The sequence below is a fragment of the Eulemur rufifrons genome, chromosome 20 (assembly GCF_041146395.1).
Source record: "Eulemur rufifrons isolate Redbay chromosome 20, OSU_ERuf_1, whole genome shotgun sequence".
NCBI lineage: Eukaryota > Metazoa > Chordata > Mammalia > Primates > Lemuridae > Eulemur > Eulemur rufifrons.
This window is the reverse complement of record NC_091002.1, coordinates 35,926,972-35,942,139: the sequence shown is the minus strand read 5'-3', so window position 1 is coordinate 35,942,139 and position 15,168 is coordinate 35,926,972. Positions and strand designations below refer to the sequence as shown.

The 15,168-nt window shown below is 38.1% G+C and overlaps 2 protein-coding genes across 6 annotated transcripts in view; one reads left to right on the top strand and one right to left on the bottom strand.

Annotated features, from left to right (window-relative positions):
• MACROD2 (mono-ADP ribosylhydrolase 2) overlaps window positions 1–7,972 on the bottom strand; it is a 1,707,340-nt gene extending 1,699,368 nt beyond the window's left edge. For 3 of the 4 annotated variants that reach the window (XM_069495843.1, XM_069495844.1, XM_069495845.1), the window contains exons 1-2: window positions 7,686–7,972; window positions 1,943–2,059 (exon numbers count right to left, since the gene is read on the bottom strand). In XM_069495843.1, coding sequence (XP_069351944.1) covers window positions 1,943–2,059; window positions 7,686–7,731 — 163 coding nt within the window. In that variant the 5' untranslated portion in view covers window positions 7,732–7,972. The remainder of the gene's footprint in view (window positions 1–1,942; window positions 2,060–7,685) is intronic. The other variant, XM_069495842.1, reaches the window with a different exon arrangement.
• A 5,720-nt stretch (window positions 7,973–13,692) lies between these two features.
• The window catches only part of SEL1L2 (SEL1L2 adaptor subunit of SYVN1 ubiquitin ligase), a 99,568-nt gene continuing 98,092 nt past the window's right edge, over window positions 13,693–15,168 (top strand). For both annotated transcript variants that reach the window (XM_069496118.1, XM_069496117.1), the window contains exon 1: window positions 13,693–13,823. In XM_069496118.1, coding sequence (XP_069352219.1) covers window positions 13,766–13,823 — 58 coding nt within the window. In that variant the 5' untranslated portion in view covers window positions 13,693–13,765. The remainder of the gene's footprint in view (window positions 13,824–15,168) is intronic.

Below are 15,168 nucleotides of genomic sequence, written 5' to 3'. Positions count from 1 at the left end.
CAAATGTTACTTAGAAAATGAACCATTCCATTTCATGAAAAAGAGGCCAGTCACTATTTTACATCACAAAAGAGAGGAGTAAATAACATTTTAGGTATTAGGCAGAAAAAATAAAGCACTGTATAATAAAAATAGAATTTTGATCACATCACCCAGTTCCCCAGGGAGGACTTTCAAGTTTAAAAAAACATGAGTGGGAAAAAAAGAAATACATAGAGCAGTTGTAAACCACTTATAAAGCTCATACTGAGAGGCAGGATTAAATATACAGCAATTTGTTAGAGAATAACCATGTCAGGTGTTATTCAATGTATCTTTTCTGATTTGGGGGACCTATTTACTACAGGTTGAATGGCCCTAATCCAAACATTTGAAATCCAAAATGCTTCAAAATCTGAAACTTTTTGAGCAACAACGTGATGCTCAAAAGAAATACTCATTGGAGCATTTTGGATTTCAGATTTTCAGATTAAAGATGCTAAATAGGTAAGTATAATGCAAATATTTCAAAATCCAAAAAATCAAAAATCCAAAATACTCAACCTGTAGCCATTATTAAAAAAAAAAAAAACTGGAGCTGAAGTATTCAATACTAGGTTGCTTATAAACAAAAGAAGAAATTACTGAGACCCAAACATGAAGAGGCCCATAGTCCTAGGTCAGACAAGGCCCAGAACTCTGTCCCCCTGATTTCAAGCCCTCTATTCTTTTCATTACACAAAACTCCCTTCCCTCTCAATGATGTGATTATTAGACCATTATTAAAAGAACATGCATTTACTGAAGACACTGGGCAGGCAGGTCAGGTGTGCACATCCCAATCTGCTTGTCCAATGACTGACCCCATTAGAACTTGGGGTAGAGCCACTACCCCACTTACCCAAAGTCACGTTTCCAGGCAGCATAAAGTCTAAAAGAACCCACACTATTTTTCACTCCTAATTGCACATGCTTTGCCTTTCTAGAAAAACAAAGTTCTGTCTGAAGTTCAAACCCTCAAGTAAATGTGTTTTCTACACAGATACCAAATACTGATTTGGCTGCTGTTCCTCAAAGATTTTGTTCATAGGCATTCCATGCTAGTCTTCATTTTCTGGGCCCAAAATACCCCGTATAGTTCCATCAGTCTAAGACCACAACTTGTGAAATTGGTATGTTCCAAATTCACTTCATAAAAAAGTCCTTTCTTTCTCAACTGTTAAGTGGCCTAAAAAGTACCATTTGACTAAACTTCACATTCAGATCATTAACACCAATGTGTATTCAGAAGTAAGCACATTAAACATCCATTAAATCCATTATGTTGTTTTTAGAAACTTTTTCAGGTACCCTTTTAATCCTGAAAACTTCACTTATAGTCTAACACAATCTTGACTCTTAAATCATAAAGACTTTGAGAGAGTAAATTTTGTCATGCAAATACTTTACATGTAGACGTAATATCATGCTATACAAAATATATATTTTTCTCTAAAATGATGAGAAATATTACTTGGTTTTTCTCTATCTTCCTAATATCCTCTCTTTAAACTATATCCAATCCTCAAAATAACTTAAAGAAATCCATTATAAAATGAACCTAATCAAAGCAAACTCAAAATGCCACACCACCAAAGCAGCAAATCGCTAACAGCATTTGCTCCAAGAACTGTTGCAGAATAGTAAAAACAAACAAACACAAAGGACCTGTAAAAAAATATCATATTATAAGGGTAGTATATTTCAGAACACAAATTATGTTAATATATATTTCTAAATTTAAAAAAACATATGATTATTAAAAACAATTAAATGACAACCAAGCAATAATTTCAAATAGCAAAACAGTAAAAATGTCATCTCTTTACGAATGCCAGTTATTCATTTCTGTCAACAACTGGCCTGTAGGAGTCACAAATAAATGGGAACAGTATCTACCTAATAAACATTCTGAGAAACTTACCATCATTTTGGCTCTTGCCCTTCATCTCCTCCTTCCATGACAGAATGGTGTTCAGGGGAACATAGTCCCTTAGGTATTCTTTACGTCTCTCTTCTAAGGTCATCTTCAGTAAACGTTCTTGCAAAATAAAAGCAGAATCTCCATTTGTATTTAACTTTTACGTACATGAATTATTTTATACTTTAAATATTATCTACATTAAACTAACCAAAGTCTTAATACAGTCCTGAGGAATAGCAAAAGGCAAATCCAATGACTCTATATTTGAGTGTTAAAAGATGTTAAACTCCATATTAGCAGGGGGAAAAAAAATCAAAGCCTGATGAAAAAGACTCTCTTGTGATAGTCCAAAAAATAAGTAAATTCATTTATTCTTTCAACCAACATCTACTGACAGTCCACTATGTGCCAGGCAATATGTTTACACACTGCAGGTACAAAGGTGATCCTTAACCTTGTTCACAGGACAAAAGAGGAAATGGATAAGATAGAAAATAACATCTATATAAATATAAAAATAAATAAAAATAAATATAAAATGCTAAGACAGGTATGTACAAATAATGACAGCACAAAAAGGTATCCACCAAGATATGTTCTCAATTCTACGATGTCATCAACAATAAAAGTGCACTTTCAATTTAATGATAACTTTGTGGAGCATTAAGTATACATCTTGATTATAAGATTAAAATATAAAAAAAGAATTGCATCTTAGAATTAATAATAGTGGGTGTCATTTATAAAGAATTTTTTTTATAAAGAATGTGTCAGGTATTTCACATGTATAATCTCATTGAAAACACCTTCCCAATAACTCATAAAATTGATGGTATTATTATCCCACTTTTGCACATAGGAAAATGAAGCACAGCAAAGTTAAGTAGCTTGCCCAAAGCAAAAGACTTTTCAAATAGTAAGCCGAGCTTAAAATACATACAGATATCCCCATTAGTCAGAGACTCCAGCCTATGGTATAAGCCACTATACTATACTATATTCTCAGAAAAAGCTCCTCAAGAAAGGTGATATGTATGCTGGTTCATGAAGGATAGGCAGAATTTTGCCATGAAGAGGTAAAAAGTAAGGACATTTCAGACTAACAGAACAATGCAAATAAAGGAGATATGAATACTATAGTTTAATGAAGCTACAAGATATGGCATGAGAAGAGGAGTGGGCACATAAGTGAAAAGTAGCTGGAAACATAAGGCAAAACAAAATTGTACAGGGACTTTTATGCCATGCTGGGCAGTTTAACCTTTATCCTGCAAAGTAGACCACTATAAGATTATGCATATCCCAGAAGGTACCCACAATGGTCCACTAGAATGCAGAAAAAAATGTAAGAAATTCCATTTATATTTATTTTTAATCTAAAGAAATATTTACTAATAGTCAATACATAAACTGACACTTGCATCCTCAGTCTGTATGTCTGCTGTCATATATCATATACTTCACCATAGGACTCCACAATGTAGAGAGATTGACAGTGGTATTCTCATAGTCTTCAATTCTCTTTCAGCACATTACAAGGTATCATAGTTTAGATGAATGGATTTAAGCATAACATCTAGTTTAAGGTAATCTAATTCTCATAAAATAATCACTTGAAAAGATTCTTTCACAGAAATAAACTGTAGAAGTATTAATGTAAGCACAAGTGAACAAGAAATGGAGAACCATTTTTCCCACTCCTAGAACTAGCTTTTCTTCAGCCACGTTAGAAGAAAAAACTATATATATTTCAATCAGAGATGAAATATTCAAATCATGTTACTCAGTTGTCAAAAAATTGAGTTAAGATGCCTATGAGAGATCAAGAACTTGAAATCAAGGATCTGGAACTCAGAAGACTAGTCTAGCCTAGAGATTGTAGAAATTATAACTTAAACTTCTGTCCTAGAGGAAAGAAGAAGGGAGGGAGGAAGGAAAGAAGGCAGAGGATCAAACCTCAAAAAAACAACATTTAGGAAGTAGGCACAAATAGGAGAACAATGAAATAAAACTTAGTTATCACCATGGGCCTCATCAACTGAGTCACCAACAGCACTGAAAAGATAGCAAAGTAGTTTAACAGAACCATTTGGGTTCTAATCTACATCATTATGCAAATCTGTGTGATATTGGGTCAGTTAATCTCTTTATGTTTCAGTTGCCCTTTGAGGTAAGTAGGTAGGTACTATTTCCAACTTACAGATAAGGAAACTAAGGCAAAGAGGTCTAATAACTTACCTAGGTCCCACAGCTAGTTAAGCAATATAAGTAGGATTCAAACCCAGGCAACTGGTGTTCAAAGCTCTTGACCCCACAATACACTACCTCATCCAGTTTCCTACCTCATGGGGCTGTTGTGAGAATTAAGTGAGATAACCCATGTAAGGTACTAAGAATAGTGCTGTGCACATAAACAAGGCTTAAAATAATAACTATTCTACTATTAATACCATCATCATTGTTACTACTAAATTACTTTAAGAACATTAGTTTCATTAGAATATAACTAAAATCTGGACACTATGAGGGACTAAGTGAAAAAAGGAAAGTGATAAAAGAAACTCCAAGGTAAAGCCCTGTGGAAGAAAAGTTACTTTAGGTGGATCAGACTTGAGCACTGTCATAAGCAGTGGAGAGGAACCCAAAGACACCAAGAAATTAAACATACCCAAGAGTGAATAAATGATGGCACAAGATCTCAAAGAATACAGGAGATGGGATAAAGAGAACAAGCAGAGAGGTTAATCTTAGAAATGAGGAAGAAAAGTGCTTCCTCTCTGACAGGAAAAAAGCCAAAAGGACATGTAAAGGAAAAGACCAATGAGATTATGGAAGAAGTTAGGGCTGTTCACATTATATGGCATTTATTTTCTCCATGAATTAAAAAGACAATGTCACCTGTTTAGTAAAGGGGGATCAGGTCTTAAGTGGACTAGGAAGCTTGAAGAGAATGGTAAATTTGGAATTATCGTACAAAAGCAGAAAAAGGAGATGACTAGCACTTGACAAAGCACTACTATAAAAACTCAGATCACAAATATGGAATTATTACAATATTACTGAGCAGATTAAAAAGACACTATGAAGCAACGTATAGGTTCTTTAAATGTCAAAGATAACATATAGGAAAGCAACCTGGCCTCTAAGTGTGAACACTTAGAATAAAAACAAGATTAAGTGCAAAACAATAAAATAAAACAATGAGATTAAGTTGCAATACACATAATGAAAATGCACATAAGTGGTTCTTAATTAGGGCTCAAAATATTAAATCAATAATGTTTACTTAACATATGGGGACTTAAGAATTCCTTATTTGTTTAAACAACGAAACATACCGAAGGCCACAGACATATATGCAGTTTTTTTGGCATTACATAAAACTTTTCTTTAAAGAATGCTTTACTTTACAATGAATCCTTTTTCTGTGAACCAAGCATATAAGCAGACAGACCTACTTATTAGGTGGTATACTGAGTTAAAAATACGTTTATGGAATACCTTGACATTTCACTGAGATGAGTAAGTCTTCCTTCAGATTTAAAGGACAGCTATAAAAATACTATACCATCAGGTCTCCAGTGGGATGAAAGGAAAAAGGTCACGCATCCCATCAGCTTCTCTAATACTAACTACTGTACCAGAAGTCCTTAGCTCTTCCTTGCTAATATATTTTATATTTAAATATCCCAAAAATAGACATCTTGATAAAACACAGACATTCAGTAAAGTTTTCAAATCATAATCATAGTAACTTTTTCCTTTAAAATTAAACTCCATGCACAAATAACTAGTTTTGGATAAGAGAATATAGCTTAGTTTTGAATAATTACTTTGTTAATTGTCTTCTTTAATTGTGCATTTGCTTCTTTATTTAGAAAATATTAATGTGCTTATATTTTCCCCATTAGAAGAAACAGAAGGAAAAAATAGACATTAAAAAAGGATTCTAAAATGCCTGCTGTAAACAGTCCAACTGTGTAGATGTTAAATGAAGGAACCATTATAACACTGTTACTTTAGGAACATTGTTCTTCTACTATGCCAGAAAAAATAGTTCTTAAGTACTCACTATAATTTCATGAATGATTCCTGGTACTGAAAACAATGGTTATGTCTTCCACTATTTTGCTCTCATTATCATCAATAATACAAAGCTAACACTTCAAGACCATCAATAAAAATGGGCATAAATGATTTTTCAATGCTCACAAGGTGAATGCTTGCTGACAGTGTGTTGAAACTAAAGTAACTGCTACTGCAAAGACCAAGCAAAATTCTCGTACACTACTTTATACATCAGGCTATTATTCTCTCAACAGCACTTGTTTTGTGAAACTAGAATTGTTAGCTCTCTATATGCCCATAACCATTAAAAATATAATCAAATCACATATAAGCTAATCTTTTAATATTTTAAAGACCATTTTAATTATGTTGTTCAGTTATATTATGTTAAATCATCCTGCAGTTAATTTGAAAATAAAAATTCCCTCATCTCTTTCCTCATGCATTGTTGGAAGTAGGCCCAATATAGAGGATTTTTTCCCACATTAATTCCCTTTCTTTCCTCCACTGTTTGGTCTTCATGTTCATGAAGGCCAGGATTTGCAATAAAAATCTACAGGTTTTAAAGACCTATTATCAAGGAAATCAACTTTCAACCTAGTCATCCTTTTATCCTTCTTCTGTAAATAAGATGGGATATTCAGTACAAGGGTGCATTACCCTCACTGGACCTCACCTTTGATATACAGGTTTTGTGTATCTTAACACTAGCAATCCAAGTACTTTTTGCTATACATTTCTGTAAAAAGCTAAAGAATGAAAGAAGAGGGATGAAAAGGAAGGGGGGGGATGCCAGTCAAGTTTTACATCAGAATAGAATCTAACTGTGATGGGGTGGAGGAGGAGGAGGAGGTAGAGGGGAAGAGAGTGAGAGATGATGGGGACGGGGGTCTGGATCGCAAACTTCTGTTTCTTAAAGCAATCAGTGCCACTGTCAATCTAGCCTATTTGGATGAACCTTGATATGCACAAAATTCAGGGATGGGTTCATTCACAGAGTGACATTAGTCACACAGTCGTACTTTGAGCAACTTCAGACCATCAATGGGGACAGAATATAGAGAAATACACTGTTGGGAGAAAAACCCATTCAGACTCCTCTGAAGTCACTTATCCTCGCGGACAAAACGCTCGTTTTAGGTTTCCCCTGGAGTTCCAGGTTTCAAAATTCACTGCGGCGGCGAAGAAGGGTGACCCAGAAAAGGGGTAAACACCCCGAAAATGAGGACACTTAGCCAGTTTGGTGGGAAAGGAATAGGGTGCAGGGGTCGCAGCAGCAGCTGTAGCCTGAGTGCCCACTGGCGCGGGACACCCTAGCTGGGAGTGCCGAAGTCCCAGCTGGGGTTCACAGAAACTTGTGCCGCGCCCGGGGCTGCTGCGCGGGGCTCCACGCCGCGAAACAGGCGAAGGCAGCCCCGCCTAGGGAGAAGGTGACCGGGCGCGGAGGGTGGCAGAGAGGGGCGTGCGCCCACACGTGCGCGAGCTGCAGGTGCCCGGGGGCGGCGCGTGCACGCCGGTGTGCGCGCGCCTGTGCACACACGGACACCGGAGGGAGGCGGCACCGGCCGGGAGGGCGCGAGGAGGGAGCTCGGGCGGAGGGCGCCGCGACACACACAGCTTGACCCCCGCCCCCACCACACATCCCCCGCACCCCAGGACTCGACGGGCCAGTTACCTTTCTCCTCTCTCCACACCTTTTTCTTCTTGTTGCTAGGGTACATGTTGCCGTGGGGGTGGCTGGCTTTAAGCTGCAAGTTCCCCAGGCTCACGGGCAAACAGGGTGTGTGTGGAGTGGGAGGGCTGGGAGGGGGCAATCGGGAGGGAAAAAGTGAAAGAGGTTCCGCGTCCCGCGCCGCTCGCCGCTCTCCAGTCGCCGATCTCCTCTCTCAGCCTGCGCTCGGCTCCAGCTCCCACCCGCCTCAGCCCGGCGGCCGCCGCCACAGCAGCACCCCAGAGCCTGTCGACTAGGTCACGCCTCGCGCTAACCTAACACCCGCGCAGGCCCCGCCTCCCAGCCGCTAAGCAGCGCCGTCTCCCATTGGCTGCACCGCCCGCCGCTCTCCGCGTTCTAGCCACGGCGCGCCCCGACTTTGGCCCCAGGGCGCACGCGCAGGCGCAGGCTCGGGCCCGGCGCCGAAGACGTTGGGGAGCTGGAGGGGGTGGAGCCAGGGTGCGAGGGGGCTGGAGATGCCTCTTGACGGGGGCGGGGCATGGGGCTGACGCCTAGGAGGGAAAGGAGGTGTCCCGCGCTTCCAGCCGGCCTCGCAGCGCTGGGAGGACCTTAGGGCGTGGTCTGTAGGTGCGCCAGGTGACACGGGAGCAAGCCGGTGAACAGCTGCCTCCGGGACTGGAGGATGTGCAAGTGAAAGGAGACCGTGCGTCAACACGAATTGTCCGTACTCGCTCTAACTACCCGTCTGGGCGTATTTTACCAGATAATCTGAAGCTTTTCTCTTGGTAGGCAGATAAATTAGACCACAAGAAGTGAAAGTATTGAGAAGTGGTTCCAGACCGTATGCAAGCGGTTCCTCAAACTTGTAAAAAAATACAAATTTCATTGGCATTACGGGCTGCTCAAGAGTTTTTAGAACCAGGAAGTTGTGGACAACCAAAATGTAATATTGGAAACAGAAGTCTTACATCAAAGCAAATCCAAATAGATGCTAAATTTATTGCATTTCTAAATATCAGACCATCTACAAGGCTGACCTAATGGATGCGGTAAATCCACATTTATTTGGCAATTCAGTTGCTGTGTTATATGTATTAGGCAAATAATTATGTGGAACACATTTTTTTTTTTTTTTGAGACAAGATCTTGCTCTGTTGCCCTGGCTAGAATGCAGTGAGTGGCATCATCATAGCTCACTGCAACCTCAAACTCATGGGCTCAATTGATCCTCCTGCCTCATCCTCTGGAGTAAGTGCAACTGCAGCTGCCCACCACCACCGCCTGGCTAATTTTTCTATTTTTGTAGGGAGGGAGTCTCTAGGTCTTGCTATGTTGCTCAGGCTGGTGTGGAAGTCCTGGCCTCAAGTGATCCTTCCTAGCCAAAGTGCTAGGGTTTCAGGTGTGAGCCACCCTGCGCCTGGCCTGGAACATATTTCTTTAGAATAATAAAAGGGAAAAGGAAGAAGAGGGGGAGGCCCACTAAGAATTATAAAGAATGGAATGTTTTGAGTAATAGGACACTCTAATAAGGATGATTCATAACATAGTAAGATAATTTTTATTATCTCTGCTTTTTTTCTTTTAGTCCTGTGAGATATGTAAAAATTTATTTAGCTGGGAGAAAGAAGGCTTCAAGAAGTATCATTTGAGCTAGTAGTAAAAATATGCACTCATTTATTGGCAATGGAAGTAGAAGGAGGGCTTTGATTCAAGAGACATTACCAAGATAGAATCAATAAAAATTGGTAATAGAATAGATTTGGGGAGAAAAGTGAGGAAGAAAAGAAGATGAGGGTTTCATGGGATGATTAAGGAGGGGAATAGCAATATTAATAATATTAGGCAATACAGGAACAGTTGTAGATTATGTGGGAAAGATACTGAGTTCTTATTTAGAAATACTAAATGCAAGGTGTCTGCAGGAAAGTGCATCATATTAGGCACCTTCCCTTCAACAGGGAAGCTGTTTACACTCCAGCCTAGCACCAGTCCTTCCACCTATGCTTTCTTGGGAACATTACACTATTAATTATGCCTTTTATCATGTCAACTCAAAGAACTGGAACTTTTATTATGTTAAGACACTGGTATTTAGATGACATTTGTTTCAGCATTTAGTACTAATCACTCTGATGAAATACCATTATCATTCAAAAGTGTTAAATATTTAATGTCTCAAAAGTACCTGAAATGTACCAAACTCATGAGCTCATGATCCTTCCCCCACACTTGGTATTCTTCTAGTTTTTCCTATTTTTTTGAATGGCTCCATCACTCATTCAGTTGGTGTCAATCTAGATACCTAAGCACCATCCCTAGTACCTCTTATAACTTCACTCTCATATCAAATGAATTGCTATACTGTTTAGTTTTATCTCCTGTATAAGTCTGGAACTCCTTTACATCCCAAGAGCACCGCAGTAAACTCAGTCTGAATTTAACTGAACTACTGCAAAAACTTCTTAACTGGCCTTCATGTCCACTTTTGTACCTCTTCCGTCCATTCTCTATACTGCATCTAGAGTTATCTTGTCAAATGTGATCATGTCATCTCACTGTTGTAAATCATTTCATGACTTCCGGGTGATCTTTTAATGGACCAAATTGTGTCCCCCCCAAAATTCAAACCTCCAACGTGACTAAATCTGGAGATACATTCTTTAGAAGGTAAGTAAGGTTAAATGAGATCATAAGGATGGGACTGGTAGGACTGTGACTCCATTAGAAGAGGGCAATCCCTCTCTCCCCCACCTTTCCCTGCCATGTGAGAATATGGAGAGAAAGCAGCCCTGTGCAAGCCAGGAAGAAAGCCCTCACCAGAATCTGACTACGCTGGCACCCTGATCTCAGATCCAGCCTCCAGAAGTGTGAGAAATTTTCTGTTGTTTAAGCCATCCAGTCTATAGTATTTTGGTATGGCAGCCTAAGCTCACTAATACTGTCTTCTTACAACAATTAAGTCATTAAGAATGGAGCCATGTCTTATACCATGCTCTACCGCCAGCATCACCCCCCAATCTCTGGTTCCAGCCTTATCAAGCCATAGAGGTTTGCGTTTTCTTGAGCACACCTTGTTCTCACCATATAGCCTTTTAACATGTTTGTTGCTATACCTGGGAATATTCTCATTCTTCAGATTTCAGTTTAAACATTACTCCCTAGTAAACCCTTCCTTAACTCTGACCCCTCCCAACCTTTACCCTCAGTTTCCCCTTATGTTCCACAATGTTCATTTTTATTTAAAGCACTTTGACAGTTTATAATTATACATTTTTTGTGATTATTAATATCTACTTTCACTCTTATAAACTCCCCAAAGACAGGAAATATGCCTTTTTGTTCACCATCCCCAGAGAATGATATAATACCTAGCACATAATGGGCTCTCCATAAATATTTATTGACTGAATAAAAAAATGTAAATTAATGTTAAGTAAGCATCCATATAAAGATGTTGCCAAATTAAGGAAAAACACATGTGAACAAAAGGAATTACCTTGGGGAGGCCCTAATTTTAATGTGAAGACTAAAAAAGGAATTAACAAGTGAAATTAGTGAATGCTTCACAGAGTGTTACAATTCATCATTAGCATATAGTAGCTATTCATATATGAATGAATAAGAGTGATAGAAGAATGAGAAGTTTGTTTAAGAGGGCAAAAAAAAATAATTATAATTCAATATTCAGAAAAACCAGTGATATATTTTCAAGAAAGCAATTGTGGTACAAAATGACAGATGTCTCACAGAGATCAAGTAAGATGAAAACTGATAAAAGATAATTGTATCTATAGTCTATGTAAATTAGTGAAAATAAAAACAAGCAGTTGAAGAATCAGTTTGAGACAACAAGCCAGAAGCAATGATTGTGGACTATTCTTTTGAGCTGTTTAGGGGCTAAAGGAAGAATAAAGGGGATACTAGTTGAAAGGATACCAGAGTCAAGGGAAAGTTTTTCTAGGAGAGATGAAATGAGTGTTTAAATTATGGAGAAGAGGCCGGGCGCGGTGGCTCACGCCTGTAATCCTAGCACTCTGGGAGGCCGAGGTGGGCAGATGGCTTGAGCTCAGGAGTTCGAGACCAGCCTGAGCAAGAGTGAGACCCCGTCTCTACTAAAAATAGAAAGAAATGATCTGGCCAACTAAAAATATATATAGAAAAAATTAGCCAGGCATGGTGGTGCATGCCTGTAGTCCCAGCTACTCGGGAGGCTGAGGCAGTAGGATCGCTTGAGCCCAGGAGTTTGAGGTTGCTGTGAGCTAGGCTGACGCCACAGCACTCACTCTAGCCCGGGCAACAGAGCGAGACACTGTCTCAAAAAGAAAAAAAAATTATGGAGAAGAATAGTGACAAAAAATGATTGACACCAAAATTAAAAAAAAAAAAAAAACAGGGGAAAAGAAAGGTATGTTAGATAGACTGAAATACTAGAGAAAGTATTAGTGGATAGCATCAAAAGTTAGAGAAGACTTGGGCTTAGAATACAGGAAGGGCATTTCATCTTTTGGGATAAATTAGAAAAAGAATGAATGGGTGGAGATTCAAAGAAATTTTTAAATAAAGTCAAATGAACATGGGTCAAAGGGCCTCAATTTCAGTCAAAGCAGAAGGCAAGAATATATGCTGAAAACTGCTGATAATTCTGGATCCAAATGGGGACTGAGAAATAGATTATTGGGAGAATGTTTAATGGATGATATTCGAAACAATTTAAATAAATTCTATTTAGGCAATTTTAAGAAGCATAGAAGTTAGGAAAGTTCCATTTTGAAATTCCTTGGTGAAAGGAAAAGACATTAGAGACTGTGGTAGACTGAATAATGGTCCCCAAAATACCCAGATCCTAATCCCTGAAGCCTGTGAATGTTACCTTATATGGAAAAGGGGACTTTGCAGATGAGATTAAGAATCTTGACAAGGGGAGATTATCCTGGATTATGTTGGTGGGCCCTAAATGTAATCATAAATGTTCTTATAAGAGGGAGACAGAGAAAGATTAAACTACATAGGAGGAGATGGGAAGTGATGACTGAGCAGAGGTTTGAATAATGTGATCACAAGTCAAGGGATGCTGGCAGCCACTAGAAGCTAGAAAATTCTGGGCAAAGGATAGATTCCTACCCAGAATTTCCAGAAGGAATTAACCCTGTCCTTGATTTTAGCCCTGTGTAAGGATCATTTTGGATTTCTGATCTCCAGAATGGTAAAAGAATAAATTTCTGTTGTTTTAACCCTAATTTCATGGTAATTTGTTACCATAGCAATGGGAAGCTAAGAAAGAGATTAAACCTATAAATTCAGGACCATAAAATTCTATTTCTGAAGTAATTACCTGGACATACTGTAAAAGTTGGATATATTTTAGTCACTATTTCTCAGCTAGCTTTATTCTTTGGATATTCTTAATATTTTCAGGCTTTTTCCTAAATACTCATTTTGATTTCTGGAAACTTTGAGGGTACTTACTTGTGAAATGTTCATATTGTTTGAAGTGGTAAAGAAGGTGTTTTTAAATAATCTTTTTTGCCTTTGTCCTAGGAAATCCTTAGCAGTTCCTAAATGGAACAGAGGATAAAGAATTTCATCCAGATTGGGAACAAAGTAGCCTTGAATCATATGTTTTTTGTCCTTCATGGCCTAGAGATATTAGATTAAGGGATGATGTCAGGTCAGCTCATGTACTTAATTGTCTTTTTACGTAGGTATAGCTTGCACCTCTAGAGGTAACATAAAATTAAGAACTTCTAGCAACTGTGAACACAGTTACACATTAGTGTGGACATATACACGTTAAAGTTCTGGCCTCTTCCTTTTGAATCAGAGAGCAACCCCTACTTATTTCAAGCCTACCCCTTATCTCTAGCCAGAGGAACAGCAGACTAGATATGGTTCCTTCCCACAGCCTGTTCTCTACAGCTGCTGCCTTCATTCCAGCTTGAAAGGAACTTCCTGGCAGCTCATTGGCCCAAGAATAAGGAAATGGTTGCTTAGCAACTTGACCCCCCACAGACCTGAGAAGAGGAAGCTCTTGGGCCAGCCACCTAGTTCTGCCTGTGTTACCTTGAAGAGAAGCTGCTTAGAAGATGAAGCCCTTGTCCCTGCTAATAGAGATACTAATAATTCTTGGGGTCACAATTAAAAGTAAGTTTTTCTGTCCTTATGGTTCTTTATGAGGGTCTTTGCTCTTTGCTCTAACAGCACTAAGGGCAGAGACTAAGTAGAAAATCAGAAGTAACTTCACTATATTCCCAATTAGCACCATTTTTATACAAGTACTTAAAAATATCCAATAAGGATAGATAGTAATGATACTCTCAGTTGGGACAATGCTTGGGACAGATGTGTGTGTGTGTGAGAGAGAGAGAGAGAGAGAGAGAGAGAGAAAACAAATCTATGAGGAAAGCATTACAGTAATTTTTATAAAATAAGGATATTTAGGACAGGTTGTTAAGTGTTATTAAATCTAGAATATCATGAAGGTCTAGTTCCGGGACTTTAAAGGAAAAGTATAAGATTCAAGGAGTGGGAAAGTGCTATAAACTTATATTCTTTTTAAATCTTTACACAATAATAATTCTATTTTCAATGTTTCTTTAGTAGTTGCTATCTGAAAATGCAAATTATTTTTCAGTTTTGTTTCTTTGACCATTTCTTGAGTTAATTTTTACCCAATCCTCATATAATTTGCTAACAATGAATTCAATTTAAGGAATATTCACTTGGATTTAACCCAGGAATGTCAGGTTGCTTTATCATCTAAAAATTAATCAGTATAACACATCATATCAATATAATAAAAGACAAAGGCCACATGATCATCCCAATCAATGTAGAAAAAGCATTTGACAAAATTCAACATCCTGTGTGATAAAAAACATGCAGTGAACTAGGAATAGAAGGAAACTTCCTCAACTAATAAAAAGTATTCTCAAAAAACCCACAGCTACTATATTTAATGGTGAAAAGACTGAATGCTGTCCCCCTAACATCAAGAATAAGACAAGGGTGGCCACTGTTGTCATATCTATTTAACATTATGCTGGAAGATCTAGTCATGGCAATTAGACAAGAAAAAGAAATAGAAGAAATCAAGATTGGAAAGGAAGAAATAAAACTATCTCTGTTCACAGATGACATGGTCTTGTGTACAGAAAATCCTAAGGAATCTACTACAAAACTATTAGAACTAATAAAAGAGCTCAGCAAGGCTGTAGGATAAAAGATTAATGTATAAAAATCAATTCTGTTTCAATGAGCAAACCAAAAATGAAATGAAGAAAGCAATTTTATTTATAATTGTATCAGAAAATGAAGTACGTAGGAATACACTTTACAAAAGAAGCACAAAACTCATTCTCTGAAAACCACAAAAGTTATTGAAAGAAGTTAAAGATTTCAATAAATGAAAATATTTCCCATTTTCATGGTTCCGAAAACTTAATATTGGTAAGATGGCAGTACTCTCCAAATTGATCTACAGATTCAA